General features: G+C 42.9%; 1 protein-coding gene across 2 annotated transcripts; it reads left to right on the top strand.

Moving 5' to 3' along the window:
* Positions 1-488: 488 nt before the first annotated feature.
* On the top strand, positions 489-18,091 carry BEND3 (BEN domain containing 3). Of its 2 annotated transcripts, XM_032185289.1 has the most exons (4): positions 489-540; positions 8,709-8,753; positions 9,221-9,444; positions 14,522-18,091. In XM_032185289.1, exons 2-4 carry the CDS (start codon positions 8,720-8,722, stop codon positions 16,760-16,762), a joined length of 2,499 nt encoding a protein of 832 aa, XP_032041180.1. In that variant the 5' UTR covers positions 489-540; positions 8,709-8,719; the 3' UTR covers positions 16,763-18,091. The 2 variants fall into 2 exon arrangements, with proteins under 2 accessions (XP_032041180.1, XP_032041181.1); XM_032185290.1 differs by lacking the exon at positions 9,221-9,444.
* The last annotated feature ends 675 nt before the right edge of the window (positions 18,092-18,766 follow it).

The following is an 18,766-nucleotide window of genomic DNA, read 5'->3' as shown; positions in this document are numbered from 1 at the left end:
GCTAACGGCCGCCCAACGGCCGCGCGGGGGCCACGTGCTCGCGCGTGGGCGAGCCCCCCCCCCCCCCCCCCCCACGGGGGCGCGCACGCGGGGTCTCCCTGCGCGTCCCCGCCTGAGGGGAGCCGTGGGGGGGGTGTGGGGGGGGTGCTGGGGAAGGTGTGCGGGGAGGGGGGGGGGGGGGGGGTGATATCGTCGCGCCCCTCCCCCTCGGCCCCTGCCCCGGGGCGGCGGGTGGCGCTGGCCGCGGCGGCTCGGGGCCCGGTGTCCTTGTGCGGAAATGACACACGGTCCCGTCACGTCACGCGAGAGCGCAGCGCGCGGACCCTCGCACACACAAAGGGGGAGCCGGGCGGGGGGCTGGGGTGCGCGTGTGGGGGTGGGCGTGGGGGCGTGCGTGGGGGTGAGTGAGGGTGAGCGGGTGAGGGGGGGGGGCGAGTGTGTGAGGGGGGCGTGGGGGGGGGGGGAGCCGGGGAGCGAGGCGGGCGCTCCAGCAGCGGGACCTGCTCCAGCCGCCCCCACGCCACGCCGCGCCGCGCTGAGGTAAGTCCCGCACGGCCCCGGGGGGAGGATGAGCGGGAGGCAGCGGGAGCGCGCACAGCCCCCCCACACCCCGCACCGCACCGCACGGCCGCGCGCGCGCACCCCCTCCCCTTCCACCCCCCCCCCCCCCTCTCGCGGTGCGGGCCCTTTGTTCGCCGCCCGCACCGTTGCCATAGCGCCGCGAGGCCGCGGGGCGCCTCCATCTGCGGGGGGGGGTGGGGGGGAGATACAAAGAGACAGCGCGGGGCGGCCGCGGCGGCGCCCCCTCCCGCCCCCCCCCCCCACCGCACCGGCCGCATGGACGCGCCCGCCCCGCGCGGGGCGCTCGGACCGGAAGCGCCGCCACCCGCGGAGCGCGGCTCCGACCGCGGAAGCGGCCCCGGCCGCCGCGTGCGGGGCGGCCCCGGCCGCAGCCCCCGCCTCGGGGCGGGGCCGCGCCTCACCGCGCCTCGCGCGCGACCACGTGGCAGCCGCGGCTCGGCCGTTAAACGGCCCCCGGCAAACGGCCCCCCTCAGGGACACCCCCCTCACAAAGCAACGCCCCGCCGTTAAGCACCCCCTCCTCAAATATCCCCTCATTAGAGATCCCTCATTAAATATCCCCTCGTTAAACGCCTCCCCCCCCAAATACCCCGTCATTAAGCACCCCCTCACTAAACGCCCCCTCACCAATCACCCCCTCATAAATAACCCCCTCACAAATCGCCCCCTCACAAAACAACCCCCTTATAAATCAATCACCCCCTCACAAAACAACGCTCTCCCCTCATTAAACATCCCCTCGTTAACTCCCCCCTCCTCCTTTAAACACCTCTCTGGCATCAGACAGCCACGCAGTGTGATTATTTATTTTATCTATCTATCTATCTATCTATCTATCTATCTATCTATCTATCTATCTATCTATCTATCTATTTTACCAGGTGTTTTCATGGCTTGGGTCAAGCCAGTGCATAAAAACGGCTTACTAACTTTATTATCATTTTAAGAAGGGGGGTTGAAGTGTTTGGGGGTTGGATGGAGCGGTATGCTGAAGTAAAACACAAGGATAAGAGGTGCTGAGGAAAACGGGCTGCTGCACGCAGATCTAAAAGAGAATCTTTAACCAAACCGTGTGTTAATGCTGGAAATAACCTGGGTTAGCGCCACGCCGACCACTGAGGTTGGCATTACAGAAAGTATAGGGGAGACGAGGGGAACATACCATCTGCAGGCACCGCGTGGGAAAACTGTGCGCTGCTTCTGTTATTATCATTTTAAACTGCATCTGAACACACGGTTTAAAATGAAACACAAAAAATGCCCTAGCCTGCGAGCATGCCCTGTAACAGCACAACGTTGCCCTGTTGGCAAAGTGCTGTCGTTGCAGATTGGCTTCAGTGGAGACCCGAGGCTTCCCGTCCTCCTCCACTGGGCAGCAAAGGAGGTTCTCAAACTATGTTAAGTATAGGGATTTTATTGTCTGTAAGGGTAAAGCTTCCAGCAGCAGCTGCTGCTTCTTGTATAGATATTTTTAAATGGCTTTAAAACTTGTTGTGGGTGCATTTTTAGTTGGAATATGATTGTAATGCTGGAATATTGTTTTCTAAGGTACTTAGTGTTTCTCCTGTAAGCATAGGATATCAAGAACAAATTTTACTGAAAATACTCATTTTGGGATCACTATCAGCACCCTTACTATCGCAAAATTGACAGAACAGAAACCATCTGCTCTAAGTATTCTTTATATTCTCTGTGTGCATTTTGCCCTTTGATCAGGTAACTGAAGCAGCATTCTTATTTCATACTTTCTTTAAGATGAGTGGACTACTTGAAATCAAATGGTATATGTTTTTTAGTTGACTCAGTTTCAGGTGTCAGAGTTGCATCTTCAACCTGCTGTATGTTCAAGTGACTTCCCATGCTTTTTCAAAATTCCTTTTCAGAAAAAAGTCATAAATTATAAGGAGACCTGACTGAATGCATACAAAGCACAGTCAGACGTTCAGAGTGAACAATACAGATTTCTTTCTTCTTTTTTTTTTTTTTTTTTTTTTTCTAATCTGTTAGTTGCAGTAGCTTTAGGTGTAACCTAACATCAGTAAGTGAACATCAGCAAGTGTTTCAGGTAGTAGTGTGCTGACAGGGACCTTTTTGTAGTTACTTATTCCGAACTTCTTCAGGAAAATGAGGGTGCTGGTGAGGTTTTCAGCAACAGGAGGATATTCAGAAAGAAAATAAAAACATGAATGAAAATACCAGAAAGCCCAGAAAAAAAAAAATAAAAAGAAAAGTTTTGTTGTGTTTGAGAAGGCCTTGTCAATATTCTGCAAGATTTCCAGTCAAGTCACTGACCCTCTGAGCAGGAAGCAGACATTGCCTCTAATAAGTACACTTGAGGGCTCAGTTTTTGGAGTTGCATTCATGTGTGATTCTGTTAGATTGAATTTGGATGGCATTGTTTTTCTAGAAATTGAAGGAATCAAACGTACCCAAAGAATAATCGTAATGCTGACGTTACCGAACCCAGTGCTGCGGGTAGGAAGTAGGAGCTCTGACTAACTGGGCTCCCAGGCCAGCCCCAGAATTTTTGGTTGTTCAGGTTTGGTCCCACGATGCAGCAGAAGGTAGAAAGGCAGTTTGGACGGCTGGGACTGGAAGGGCTGGAGGTGCTTGGTCTTGTTATTTCAGAGAGGTGGGCTGGGGTCGTTCTTCTGAGACGTTGTGAGGGACAGTGCTCCAGCCTCTTTGTAGCCACCCGTTACTAGAAAGCTGTGATGAGTCCCCCTCGAGCCTCCTGCAGGGTGGATAAAACTAAAACTCCCTCAGCCTCTCCTCGTGGGGCAGGGTGTTCAGCCCTTTGATCAGCTTTGTGGCCTGCCTTTGGCTGCTCTCCAGTCTGTCTGCGTCTTTGTTTTGGGGTTGTGAGGTTTTGAACTGTTTTCCCCAACACGTGCTTCACGTGAAGTGCGGGCAGAAACCCAGAGACAGGGAGCGGGACCTCAGGCTCTTTGCTGTCTCATGAGTAATCGCTGTCCCTTGCAGAAGATGAGCATGCACACAGCAGTGCTGGGTGGCTTTAGGTAAACCACAACGTAATTACGGAGCGTTGTTATCTGGTGATAAAGTTGTGTTAGAGGGAGGCATGTGTACGAGAAGGAGCTACTTTTATTTTCTTTCTTTTCTGTTAAATAACAAAGCAAATTACCAGCATTTCAGCGTACTGATCTTGTAAATGTAGCCTGTGTTATCTCCTTAGACTATCAGCCTTTTTGGCATTCGCATCCTTTATTTAACTTTACCAGGCTACCTGCCTGTTACGAGGAGTGCTCTGCCTTTCACTGCATGCCGAAAGCAAAGAAATTGAGCAGTGTATTCCACATAGGCTTTAAACACATTCCTAATGTTGCCAGCAAACACTGTGTCAGATCTTTTGGCCAAAGTGTAAACAACAATTCACATCTTCAGATGCAAACAAAACTCAAGTAGAACACTTCTCACGAACGCCTGTGAGTTTTATGTGTGAAGCAATGTACCACCGTGAGGCAATAAAAGGAATGAACGTCCCACAATACACAATGTCTAAAAAAAACTGTTATGTTGTTAATTGTCGTTAATAATAACATATAATGAAGAAAGAGAGACGTTCCTTCCAACCCACACGGGATACTAAAATAGTCAGTGGGATCAAGAAGCAGCATCTACATATTTACCATGCACTTATGAACCAAACAGTGTTTTGCAAGCATTTAAAATTAGAAATAGAAAACTTCTATAAAACCGATAACAGAAATTCTTACTACATTAGAGTACATATTAGCTAAGATAATTAAGATTCATTTTAATTTTGTTATGAAATCAAAATTGCATACTGCATCTGTGCACTTTTATCCTTTCCTACGTGTTTTTTACACTACGTTTTTTTCCCCAGTTGTCAAAAATTACTACATTAGATGTGGGTGTTTGTAAAGTAACGAGTTGCCTTTTAGTTGCAAACAGTAGAACAATATTTTTTCTGTACTTGTTTCATTCTGGTTTTGTTTTTTAAGTCAGAGCTTAAAAGTGATCAATCAGGCTTTCTCCAGGAATGACTGCAAGGGCAGAGAACTGCCTTGATCTTGTATTATCAGTGAGATCTCGGAGAACTGCCTTGATCTTGTACTATCAGCGAGATCTTTTCCCTTTGCATTTTGTTCACAAGGCAAGTAGGAAAAACATATTCCATGGCCAACTAATTAGTAATTGTTAAGTATAAATAAGAGGAGGAGAATGTCCGTCATGGGATTATAGGCTTAGGATTCAATTTGCTTTTATATCAATTATCAATATCTAACTGAACTAAGTTACTATCAGTAACTAAGTAAGCTTTTTTGCTACTTTTTAAGTAGTGTTATACATTGTGCATTGTAGCATGCTAGGTGACCGGAGTCTGAAATGCATTTGGAGCCTGAGTTGCAGTTTGCTCCCTTATTCATAAATCTTTTCTACCTAAGTGTTTTAAATCCTTAAGGCTTCTATGCATATTTCAGGAGGCACATTTTTGACACACGGGTCGCATTTTTTGCTCTACTTGCAACAGCAGCAGCAAGGTAGTAGTTAGCACTAAATGCATGGGGGAGCCTAACCATTCCCAAACCTCTTTTTTATAAGGCATTATGCCAAGCTCTGGAACATGCAGCATGGAGCTGTGTGTTGTATGACCGCCCTCTGCGAGAGTCCTGAAGTACCAAGCGCATTCTGAAGGTGGCTGCTGGGTCTCAGGCAGTAGGCCTGGCACAGAGTAGCTCCTCGGGCAGCAGTCTCGGCAGAAACTTGGTATCTAGAAGCTGTAAACACCTTCAGGTTCAGCTGGTGGATCAGTGGGATTTCTGGATCTTGCTGCAAGTCTCAAGATCACAAATCAAATGCCTGGACTGGGGTCTAGAGTTAGACTAATGCGTGTTTAACTTACCTGAAGTAGCTTGAACACGGAACAGGAGGGCACAGTGCTATCTATCAGATCAGTCCCCTGCAAATAAGCTCATCATACGTTAGGTTAAGAAGAATGGCACTGTTTATACAGTATTCACTTCTGTTAGGCCCCCGTTTCACAGGACTCGAAACTGTGCTGCCACGCCGGCAGTGTCCCAGCAAGAGCGTGCTGCTTGGAGCCAGCCCTGACTGCTCGCCTGCCCCGTTTCTTCTCTGAATTAGGAGACAAGTGACCAGGCAGAAAAAGAAGTGAATTATTTGCTGTCAGTTTATCGAGCTGAAACAGCTCGGTGGAGGTGGGGTGAGCAGCCATGCCTGGCAGGGGGAGCAGATGGGACCGCGTGGCAGGAAACTACGGGGGCAGCTGACTCCTGACTCTCAACACAAGTTGCTGCATGTGTGCTTCATTTTCTCATAACACCTAAGTTCTTACAAATACCCCAGAAGACAGGAAAACAGACAGGAGAGAAGTTACTAGGGATCCCAAAAAGGAAAAGGTTGGAGTTCATGCTTTGTTTGACGCCCAAGAGCTGAAATATGAAGTCCAAAATTACCAGGATTCATCCAATCTGACACTTTTTTTACTATCTGCTTTTAATTTCATTCTGGCAGTTTTCAATTTAAAAAAAAAAATAGCGTCAAGTGATAGCACCACGTTTCCAGTACATGGAACAAAACGTTCTGACTTCATATTATTTGACCTGAGTTGGGGATAGCCCAGCCTGCCCGGCGTTGTGTCCTTTAGAAAGTTAACAGTTAACCAGGGTACGCGCTTTGCTTCAGTTTTCACTTTTTTTTGCAGTTTTAAACAGTGATTGTCCAGAGCCTCATTTATCTTCTTGCTCCAGTTTGCTTCTGTTTTCTTAGAAGTGTTCTCCTAAAGCATCCTTCCTTTTTGGATAGCAGCAGTAGTAATAGTTACAAGAAAAAGGTAATTCCATCTATCCTCTCCTAAATATCTGGTGTTGTTCCCCCCACCCCCACTTTTATGTTCTGTTCCTCTGGCTCTGTGTTTACCAGTACACCGGTGATCTGCTCTGATAGAGCTGTCCAGGACTTGCCTGGAAAACCTGAGCGTTTGGATTTCTCTCGCAGAGCACTCGGCAGTAGCAGCAGCCGCTTTGCTTGCTTTCACCTTAGGCCCTCGTCAAAAGATTGCGTGTCACAGTTCTGGAGCGCTCCCGCATTGCGGGTCTGTACCGCGGCGCTGGGAGCTAAGCCTGGTGCCGTGGAAGGAAGGTCTGGAAATTGGATGTCAGTGTGTCTCGGAGATCAGGGCAAAATATTAGTACTGTTAGTGTAATGTGCTTTTCTTGAAGTCCAACATAGCTTTTTGATGGTGCTGTACAAAATACAATGGATTTTTCACACAGGACTGCAGTGGCTGCATCTAGTTCCATAAATACTACTGAGCTAGTAAGACTGGGTAGTAGTCCTCACCCGTTCTTAGCAGGTGGTTCAGCAGTTGGTGTGGGCCATTTCTGCGTCACGCTGTTACGCCTCTACAGAGCTTGTAGAAATTTAAGCAAGGCGATTTTGGTACTGTTAAGCTGGCGTAATTCAGGTGTGGCTCAGTCCGTGAATGCAAGTCCCAAAAGAGGGGATTGTGGTGGGGAGGAGGAGGTATCTGAGGGGTTTGTGGTAGCTCCATGTACAGCTGAGGGATACTTTTTCTGGTGGTGAGATGAAAACAACCTCAGGTTATCCTCTTAAGGATGGTCTTTACAAGGCTGTATGTAAGGGCCATGTTGAAGATGAGTGTGTCAGAGGATACTTGGGCTTCTGGAGTGGCCCAAGATGAGCAGGCTGTAACTCCATGCATCTTTTGTTTGGATGTGTGCTACTTGTTGTGGTGCAATCGTACAAAACTTTACCCTGAATGTGACCTCATGCTTATCATAACAGCCATCAGTGGGTGACAAAGTAAAAATAAATTCACAACTACTCGATATTCAAATGTTTGCATTTTTTAACAATATTGTAAGGTTATTAAAAAAAAAGAAATAAAAAAAGTATTTGACCCTATTTGAAAATAAGGTAAAGATTTTTTTTCCTAAAACACACCCTCTTCCCCCTCCTCTCTCCAATCTCTGTTTTAGATTTCATTGTAATTCCCACTCATAGGCTCTTTGTACACTTTTGATGGGTTGTTTGCTTTTATTCAGTGGCTTCAAGTAGAAACAAGCCTCTCTTCCTAGCAATATTGACAAATTTCAGGCCTTGGTTAAAGGACAGACACAACCAGTTGAAATAAAACTGTACGAAGAAGGAATCTGACTGTGGAAATTGTAAAGTAATAATAATCCGGCCAAGTAAACATAAGGCTGGGCGCAGAAAAGCGTGAGTGGTGTGTGACAGTTTTCCAGTCACCAGTGTCCCAGTTGGGAGTGTCGGGTTGCAGCGGCGTGCGTACCTCCCGAGGGCCAGGGAGCTCTCATGAGGTTGTTTGCTTTGCAGATCTCCAGAAGACTTAGAATATCGTTTGGGAACATGTCCACAGACTGATGTTTATCCCGAGTAATTATCCAAATTAGTTTTCAAGGAAACAGAAATACAACTGAGTCTTGCATAGGAGAAGTAATGCTAAAATCGTGCTAGGATAATGCAGATGATTTGCTTTTCCTTACAAAAAAAAGACATTCTTATGTTATTTAGAGGCTGTTGGCTTGCAGTAAGAAAAAAGGTAGTTACTGCAGATCTACAGATTGCTCAGTTCCAATTAATGCAATCTGTATCAAAAGATCAAAGACTTTAAAGTGAAAATTTATTCCGGAATATGTATATTCCACTTTATGATGAGTTTTACTTTTGCAATGACATTGGGTCACCCACAATGGCCGTGTGAAAACATGTGACTGTAATAAGAAGTGGTAGCTTAGTACAGGATGGAGAATTAAAAAACAGATAACTTTCATTTGTATACTGCCAAGATACTTTGTAAAGACGGTTAAAACAACTTTCTCAATACCAGAAAATCACACATTGTTTTAAATAACTTCCTGGCTGTCGTATATTGTGTGCAGAAGAGTGCACACGTTGACAGGTCTATGGCTGGCCATGAAATTTATTGAACATCGCTAGTGACTGCAAAAGGCCGTGTCCATGGGCTGGTAACACCCAGTGGCTGTGGAATAAAAGTAATTACCAAAATAGCTGTAGGTGTGTCCCGATTCCAAGGATGCTGATATTTCGTTTTGTATTTTTGTTTTGTTTTTTAGTGAGATAGAAGATGAATTCAGCTGAAATCACTGATGATGACGAAGGTAAAATACTATACCACCGTGTAACTTATGATCAGGCAAAAATAATTGTTGAATGGAAACCTTGTAACCTGATAACGAATGCACTTGGATCAGGACGAGTTAATTTAATGGTTTTTGAAAAGCTATCTAAAATACACCATTATCTTTTTTACTCATTATATTTTCCGCTCTACATCCTTCCTCCCCCTCCAGAATATCTTCCTACTGTAACTTTATTTGTTTATACTTTAGACTCTTCTTCGGGGAAGAAACTGTCATTTACTGGATGACTGTTTGGTTCCTAGCATAATGAAAGCTTGACTTTGGGGTGGCCTCAGCATACACTTATTGTGCAAGTCATAAAAAAAATAATGATGTTCTTCAAAACACATTTTCATAAAAAGAAACAAAACACAAAAGATTGTATTAAGGCTGTCATGGTTTTCTGGAGAGAGTGCTTTATCTTTCTAAACCTTCTCTTTTTCCAGTAAAAATTCCTAAAAAAAATATTGTGAAAGTAGAAACAGAAAATGAAGATGAAGCTCTAGACTGCTCGGTAACATCCAGATCTTCTGAGAAACACTCACTGGATGGCGCAGTTACTTGCCTACAGGATTCCAACAAACGGAAACAGACCTCACTTGGTTGTGATGGTTCAGGGAGCCAGCAAGATGTCTTACCCAGTGTGAAGAAAAGACGCTTTACACAAGAGGTGACTTCTCTATACATGACTGTGTGATTTTTCTGTTCATATTTTGTAGGCTAAATTCATTGCTGTTATTAGCAAAATGCAAGTCGTTTAACTAGATTTGCATTAACAATGAGTTTGAGTCAAATATGGCTGATCTTGACCCAGTTCACAAACAATACTTGTCTGGGCATTTCTTTAACGTGGGAGCAATCGTATCTATGAAACACATTTACAGGTTAATTCATTCATTTGAAGTATATTTTTGTTGTTTTTCAGAGAACGTAGGAGCAGCTAGGGATTTGGATTAACTGAGTATGACTGAGTACAGTCCCTCTCATGTCACACAGTCCTTCAGCTGGATCCTCAGTGGTAGCATCAGGGCTGTAACTCTCTTCCTTCCGTGACACAGATGTCAGTGAGACAAGCATAAATTTACATATTACTTGAACAATAAAGTGCAGGGATGCAGAAGACTTCAGCACACCGAGAATGGAATGTATTACAACTTCTTCAGCATCCCAGTTGTGACAATCCAGACGTTTGTCCAGCCGGTGAAGGAGATTCCAAATCTCTTCAGTTATCCCCTTCTAGTGTTTCACCTCCCTAGCGATTGGGGATGTTTTCATTAATCTTTGTTGAAACTGAGCAGGTTTCTCTTTGTCCTTGTTCTTTCCGGTAGGGAGAGCAGTGACCATCTGTTCCTAAAAAAAAGTCTTCTGCACGTGGGAAAACTGGTGTGATGCCGTCCACCCTTGGCCCTTCCTTTTCTAGACTAAATTTCTGTCTCTTCAGCTCTTCTTCAGGAGTCACCTTATATTGTTGTTGTTCTCTTTGAGATTCCCAGAAGGGTAGTGGTCAGTGTTGGATAGTCAAATCTCTCCTAACACCCTCTGGAACAGTATAATGACCTCCTGTTTTTCACACTCAGCACTTTATTAAAATAACCTAGATTCAAATTCATCCTCTTTTGAATAACTTCAAGCCCCGGGTTATATTTAGTTTATGACCTACTCTAATGCACATATCCTTTTCTGCTGTTCTGCCACTTAGCCAGTTACTCTGTGTTGTGTTTGTGCATTTCATTTCTCCTTTATAGCCATAGCTCTTCATATTTGTTTTTCTTGACTGTCATCTCTGTAACTTCTTGGGGCTCTGTTTTTATTCCTGAGTGCCTGTGGTAGGTAGGTTTTAATCTTATAACATTGTTTCTTTCTTTTTTCCTTTCTCTTTTACTTTTTGCAATTATTTTACTTACGATAGAAATCTTTAAAGAGCTGCATAATGGTCTCTGAACTCTGCTTTCTTTGTATTTCATTGTTTGCCTTTCATACATTTAAAAAAAATTGTTTGAAATGAATTATAACCTTGGATTTATTATATCACAAAGTGACCCAGTAACAATGATGAAAAATCATTCTTGAGTGACCTCAGTGAATCAGCATGTTTATTTAGTTAAACTACCAACCAGAAATAGTCCTAACAACGTTTTTAAAGTGCACTGCTTTTCTAGTACCAATATTTTGTTTCAGTTGATGACTTCATTAACTATTTCTGTTTAAACAGATAACAAGATATTCTGGAGAATATTGTGCTTGTAGTGTATTCTTACTACATATCACATAGGCATCTGTGTAGGATATAATTAGAGCTGTACTTTTTATATTACATAATTATTCTTTTGGGTTGGTGATTATAATACCAAATGACTTCCTATGAGAAGACATTAAACTTTTTTTTTTAATTATTCTGATTGTCATTTCAAAATCAGAAAATATTTTTCCCCAAATTCGTTAAAAATAATTTTTAAAAATCCCATGTGGGAGAATATAAATAAAAAAAAAATAATTGCAGAATACATTTCCAAGTTCTTATGTATTTGATAGATTTTAAAAATATTTTTCTTGCTCAGATATATTTATTCTTCTTCATTTGTATGCTAGAGTATTATGTTCTCTGTTTTTACAGATACTGGGACTTTGTGTATAAAGTGTGATAAAGCTCATAAATTACCTGGACTTTAACAGTGAGGAGAGCAATAGCTAAACAACTTTTAAAACTTGGCTTAGGACTCCAAGAGATAATGTGAGAGATTATTTCATAATGAATTATATTGGTCAGTGTTTACCAAAATGCTGCATTGTGGACATTTTCAAAGAAAGTATTTAAAACAAAAATTTGCTATGCAAATGTAATATATAAAACAGCACTATATTATCTATATTGAATCTTATAAAAAAATCTCAGTGTTTTTTGACAGTACATTAAAACTGATCATCTTAAATGGAAGTAGTATTATCTGAAATGCAGTAATGACACTGCAGGCACTAAAGATTGGTGTCTTCAAAAATTACAGGCAGTAAATTTAAAATATTAAATACTAGGGTAGTTGGAGAGCTGAAGAAAAGCCCCATATATATGCTGCAAATAGTGCTGTTCCCAGATAGAAACTGTATAAAGGCACAGTAATTGAAAGCAAAAGGGAAAGACGATGAGACTGCTTCTGAAATAGAGAATGCTTACACGTAGGCCCAAATGTGTTGTCATCTGTTAGCCGAACGTTGGCTGCGTGCTTCTGAAATGCAGATACCCAAATCCTTCCCTCAGCCAGATCCAAACATTGTGAGCTGCCGTAGTGCAAGGGCAGGAGTTCTGCAGCCGTCGCAGCAGAGGTTGGCCGTGGTTCTTGGCACGAATGCTGCTTTTGCCCCAGAGCACCACATCCAGATCCGAGAACGCAGCCTTTTTCAGAATATTCACTGTCAAAGTGCCATAAGATACTGCAGTCAACAAATGTGTGCTGGCTAATACACATTCTGATAGCGCTATATCCTGGCTCTGTGTGTGGGGTGTGCAGTAATCGAAGGTACCCTCACATTGCCTAGATTTATTGTATAATTAAATAAGAAAAAAAAAAAAAAAGTCAGCAGGAGTTCTGAAGAGAGCTAACAGGCCGTTGGTGACCTTGGCGAGCTATTTAGTAAAGAAGGATCTGAATGAATCATGCTCTGTCTGTGAGTGAATATTTGGAATATTCTCTGTAAACAGGAATGCTAGCAGAAAAAGCTAGCTGCTTGGGTAACAGAGTTCACTTGGTATCAAAGAACTATATTCTCCAGAATTGGAATTCTGTTTTGTTCTTTTCATCCAAAATGGTGAAAGAAGTTTGTTAGCTCAGCCCAGGTGTCTGACTAGGCAGCAGAACAGCCCACGGGTCCCTGTTGTCTGAGGAGATTGTCATGACCTGCTTTCAGGTGATGCCTGCTTGGGAGAGCTGACTTACCATCTGGAAATGCCTCTGTTTCTCCACTGACGAGCACAGGGCATCTGTGCCGACTGCATGGCCAGAGCAGGAGCCGACAATTAGCTGGGAGCAATTAGGATCGCAGTCAGCCTCTTGTGTTTTGGTATAAGCCGCAGCGAGCTGATTTCAGCGAGGTTTATCATACCTCTTGCTGGGGTAAAAGCCACACTTCAGGTGCTGGCGGTGGTGTACCCCAGCTTTGGCTTCTTGCTGTCCCCATAACAAATGTGATCTACAGCCTTCTAAACGGGACCTGAAAGTCAGGTGTCCTAAGCACCATCGCTGCTAAGGACTGTGTGCACCGAGAAGTACATTGCCTTTATGTTACGCTTTCATTCGCCATCTGGCCATCCACACAGCTCTGAGTGCACACACAAATTTTCATGTGCAGGGCTGTACGACGTGAACGAGAGCAGAATTTGGGAAACGCAACTCCAGTTTCATTGGGTTTGCTGGTTCCTAATCTTGGAGTGAAAAACAGCTTGTTCTGTTTGAGCATGCACTGCTTTAAGAATTGAAAAGTAATTAGATTCAGTTTGTCACTGGAGTAAGCAGATGCCAAGTATGAGGACACATAGGGACCGGGCTAATTTTGTGGGTGTCACGGCTCTGTTTTTCAGAAGGGAACATTAATTCGAGTTCCTCATTGTAGGATGTAGGGGGTCTTTGCTAGCATTTCAAATTGTTCATGGCTCTCAGCTCAGACCTCGAGTCTGCGTTCCATTTGTTTTAATACTTGAATGCAAATTCTGTATTTTTAAAATCTAATTAGTGCTCTGTGGAACAAGCCAAGCCAAAATGTTTTAGTACAGTCTTTTCTAAAATCTGTGAATGTTTTCTCATGTTTGGATTCTGTATGGTGAATTTTGATTATGTTGTATCTACTTAACTTCATAAGAATTATTTGCAATATCCATGTGTTTGAAAAAAAATAATAATCCCTGAGCCCTGCATATTTACTGCGAGTTGATGAAAATGCTTGCTTTAGATTTCAAACAATGAGGTAGAGTTAGAAATGATCGAGAACATGAACTTCTTAAGAGCTGACTCCTGTTTTTATATAAACTATTTTGAAAATTGTGAAGCCATGAATCTAAACTTCTCTGCCTTTCAGAAGTAATGAAGTCTTAATTAAGCTTCCCTTTTTAAAAAGTCAGTATCAAGATAATCCTTTTTTTAAAAATATATTATTTCAATAAAATATTTTTAAAATTACATTCTTAGAGTTGTACACCATTATAAATATAAAGACAAACAACAACAACAAAAAAAACACAGTATAAACTTTTCACATCAGAAAGAAGAGAATAATAATAATTTTGGTGTCTTTGTGGTGTAGCCTTTATGTTGTTTTCAAAAGCTAACCTAAAGAGAGTGCTAGAAACATTAAATGTAGGTGGTAGAGGCAGTGGCAAGGTCACAGGACGAGGAGTCAGAAAATCTAGATTCTATTCTTGGCTCTCCTGCTGACTTGTTGCCGCCCAAGTCCTCTACAGCTCAAGGTGGAGCATAATGATACTTAATTTGGGAGAGTATTTAGAGCTCTGTGGGTAAAGAGCTAAGGATTATAATTTAATTTATATCTTATGGTGAAAACCATGAGACAAGAGAAAATGAAAAAGACAAACAAATAAGACTTCACCTTATTTTTGTTGATGTATTTTTCTAGTGAGTTTATTAATTTGATGTGTGTAACACACAAATAATTTTAATGTAACAATGCCTGCTTAATGGGCACATGTCTATAGGTAATATTTTTAAGGCAGTCTTACTAATACAATATTTATCTGTTCAAAGGGCTGCAATTCAAACATGAAGAACAGAGACACTGGCTCGCCCACTCAGGTAAATACAGAGCAGCCAAGCAAGAACAAGAATCCTAACATAACGTGGCTCTGTGAAGAAGAACCCTTCAGCGACATAACCACTTCGTCTTACAAGAAACCTCTCTATGGCATCTCACACAAAATTACAGAGAAGAAGAACCCAGCAGGAGCGGAGCAGTTTGCCTCCTACGACCTGTATGAGAAACTCAATCCCAGCAGTCCCTCGCATCTTCGGACTCTGAATGACCAGCGCAAGAGGGACTCTGCTGCAGCCATCGCCGCTGTAGAGTCTGACCCAAATATATATTCTTTGATCCAGAAAATGTTCTACACGCTGAACACCCTCAATTCCAACATGACTCAGCTTCACAGTAAAGTTGACCTGCTGTCTCTGGAGGTGAGCAGAATTAAAAAGCAAGTCAGTCCGGTGGAGTCCGTTGCAGATTTCAAGCCTCCCCCCGAGTACACGCTGACTTCTGCAGAGCTCAAACAGATCATGGATCAAAGCACGTCAGGGGGAGACCTGGCTTGCCGGTTACTAGTGCAGCTCTTCCCAGAGCTCTTCAGCGACGACGAGTTCAACAGAAACTGCAGCGCGTGTGGCTTTCTTAACAAAAGGAAACTTGAATCTCTTCATCTGCAGCTTATCCGTAACTATGTGGAAGTTTGTTATCCTTCTGTGAAGAATACAGCTGTGTGGCAGGTGGAGTGTTTGCCTCAAGTCAATGACTTTTTCAATAGGTTTTGGGCTCAAAGGGAAATGGAAAACAGTCAGCAGAGTGTGCAATCGTCTAGTTTTTATGATACTGAGCAGGTAGAATCCTCTCATTTTATTGACGATAAAGAGCAGGAAGAAGCTTTGTCCTTGGACAGGAGTAGCATCATTGCCTCAGATTACATTCTGGATGCTCAGGATCTCAATGAATTTTTAGATGAAGCTTCCTCTCCGGGGGAATTTTCTGTTTTTTTGTTACATAGGTTGTTCCCAGAACTCTTTGACCACAGAAAATTAGCCGAAAGGTACAGCTGCTATGGAGACTCTGGGAAGCAACTGCTGGATCCTCATCGGCTTCAAATAATCCGTAGGTACACTGAAATTTACTTTCCAGACGTGCAAGAAGAAGAAGCCTGGTTGCAGCAGTGCGTTCAGCGAATAAACGAGGAGCTGGAAAATACGTATATGGATGGAAGCGAATGTGATCAGTTGAGAGATGACTGTTACGATTCTTCTAGTTTACCAGACGATGTTTCAATCATAAAAGTGGAAGATAGTTTTGAATACGAAAAGCCTGGTAGACGCTCAAAAAAAATTTGGCTTGTGCCCATTGACTTTGAGAAACTTGACTTTCCCCCTCCTGATTTCGATGTCCCTGTCCCAGATTATCTGTTGAACAAAGAACAGATTAAAAACATATATGAAAGTAGTCTTTCCATAGGCAATTTTGCCTCTCGATTGCTTGTTCTCTTATTTCCCGAACTGTTTACTCACGAAAACTTACGGAAGCAATACAACTGTAGTGGGTCTTTAGGCAAGAAACAGCTCGATCCCACTCGAATTAAATTAATTCGACATTACGTGCAGATACTGTACCCGAGGGCGAAGAATGACAGAGTGTGGACGTTGGAATTTGTTGGGAAGCTTGACGAGAGGTGTCGGCGACGAGACACGGAGCAAAGGCGCTCGTACCAGCAGCAGCGGAAGGTCCACGTGCCGGGGCCCGAGAGGAGGGAATTTCTCAGCTATGCAATAAACCCCGAAAGGTTTCGAGAAGAGTTCGAAGGGCCGCCGCTGCCACCCGAGAGAAGCAGCAAGGATTTTTGCAAGATACCACTCGATGAACTTGTTATTCCTAACCCAGACTTCCCTGTGCCTTCTCTGTATTTGCTGTCTGATAAGGAGGTGAGAGAGATAGTGCAGCAGAGCCTTTCCGTTGGAAACTTCGCTGCCAGGCTCCTTGTAAGACTCTTTCCCGAACTCTTTACTCCCGAGAATCTCAGACTGCAATACAACCATTCAGGTGCTTGTAACAAAAAACAGCTGGATCCTATCAGACTGAGACTGATCCGTCATTACGTGGAAGCGGTTTACCCCGTGGAGAAAATGGAGGAAGTGTGGCATTATGAATGTATACCGAGCATTGATGAGCGATGCCGGCGTCCTAACAGAAAAAAGTGTGATATACTGAAAAAAGCAAAGAAAGCAAAGAAGTGACAGGCTCTTGAAATTCCTAAGACTGTGACCACTAAATTATTGTCAGGAGGATGCTTTGTTTTAGCCTGAGGGGGCCTGTCAGGGGCTGGGGTTGCTCAGCGTCTAGGACAGTTAGGCACTAAGTCTGTTGCATTTTGACATGCGTGTTGCATCCGTGTGGGCACTGCAGCAGTGGGAAGTGGCTTACTACACTTGTACATGGGCAAATATCACCAGTCATCGGTGACACAGCTCTTAATGACTCGTTAAGAGCTTTCACTGGTGCCAGTACATGTATTGAAACTGTATTATTCCACTCCCCATTTCTGCATCTTCCTTTTTTATCACTTTCTAATAATAAAGATTTTTTTTTTTAAAAAATCACTGTGCTCTTCAGGGGCAGTTTTTCATTTTACCCTTATAAAGAGTCATGCTAGTTCTTTTGGAGTTTGAACTTTAATTTAAATTGACAAGTCTAATTGTTTCTGAAAGTGCCATATTCATTGAAAATCATTGGAATGTCTGACTTGGCTTCTGCAGCAATTGCAGCTTTACGTTTGTTTTGTTCTTGACAATACTGAGATGCTGAAAGTAGTAACACTGTGTCAAGGAATGGATCGGAGTGATGTGATTCCCATTTTTGCCTGTTACCCATGTTTTGTTTCTAAACATTCTGAGAGTTGAACTAGTGAAGAATTAAGATGTGAGCATGGACACAATGTGAATGTTTCTTTACGTTTCTTTATGTTGACACCACAAGCTTGACCCTGCCCCTGTGAGTTTGATTTTTTGCTCAGTGTCAGTGCTGGCATGCCTAAGGATGGCTTGTGTGAGCAGAGCCAGCAGCACAGACCCAGCCTGTCCCCATGGAATGTATTGCCATTGCCTGCTTGCCACTCTTTGCAAAATGCCAATGACAACAACAACATAATAAGCAACAAGAACTTAGAAAAAGTTTAGACCTTACTCTCTGTCACAATCATGATTCCAAAGGCTTCCAGTGTTAATAATGAATCGAATATATAAAAATTGCTAAGATCACGTGCAAAGATTGGTTCTGTGATGGAATTGAATGCTACAGGGTCCCCACGTGTGAGCTGTGGTAACGTAACTCATTGTTTGCATCAGTGCAGCACCATCTGGATTTTTCAGGTGTGGGGATACTGAGCTCCCTCACTTCACCAAATTGATTTGGTGTAATTAGTAGCTATTTGGAGACATAATTGTGTATGTATAACTTAGGTTCATACAGTCAAGTTTGCATCATTAATAAGCTCAAGTGTAACAGAGACCACCCAGAACCCAGTGTGACTCTGCTGTATGATTTGTCACTGGAGAGCACTGCTTCAAAACCAGTTTTCCTTTTTTTTTTTTTTTTTTTTCTTTTTTCTTTTTCCCTAAAAACTGAAATAAATGAAATAGACGTGCATTTTTAAGTCAGTAGGGACGGTGATTGCTTACTGACCATCACTGGAACACCTTGGAGCAATTGTTGGCGTTCTCTGTGGTTCTTTTTTGTTGTTTACTTAGGTGGGTCATAGTATCAAATTTTAAGTCTGTTCCAGTGTAATTTTCTATTTTAGCATTTGTAAGAAAGTACAAAATAATTGATATTTTTACTTCGGATTTTTAGAATTTATCGTTCTTAGAGTCATATTGATCCTTCCCTTTAAAAAGCAAGACAAAACATTTTTTCCTAATGGCAAATATTAGTAAAAATATATCATGTTAAACCAGGAATAAATCATGATAGATAGTAGCATTTGCTCGTTTTCCCCATGTGCTAGCAACATTCTCAAAGAATGTATGAAGAAAGTCATGAATGTACTAAATAATACACTGATACTGTTTATATCCATTTAAATGTTTCCTGTTGGTTTAAATAATAGCAGACCATGCACAAAATGGATATCAGAGCAAATATGGCTATAATAAAATGAAAACATTTTACCAAAGATAAAGAACTGATACCACAACGTCTGCATCTTTCATTTTAGTGCATAAATTTAGCAAATTGAATGTATC

This window comes from Aythya fuligula, chromosome 3 (assembly GCF_009819795.1).
Source record: "Aythya fuligula isolate bAytFul2 chromosome 3, bAytFul2.pri, whole genome shotgun sequence".
Classification (NCBI taxonomy): domain Eukaryota; kingdom Metazoa; phylum Chordata; class Aves; order Anseriformes; family Anatidae; genus Aythya; species Aythya fuligula.
Note: the sequence above shows the minus strand (reverse complement) of the source record. Positions and strands in the feature narration are given on the sequence as shown.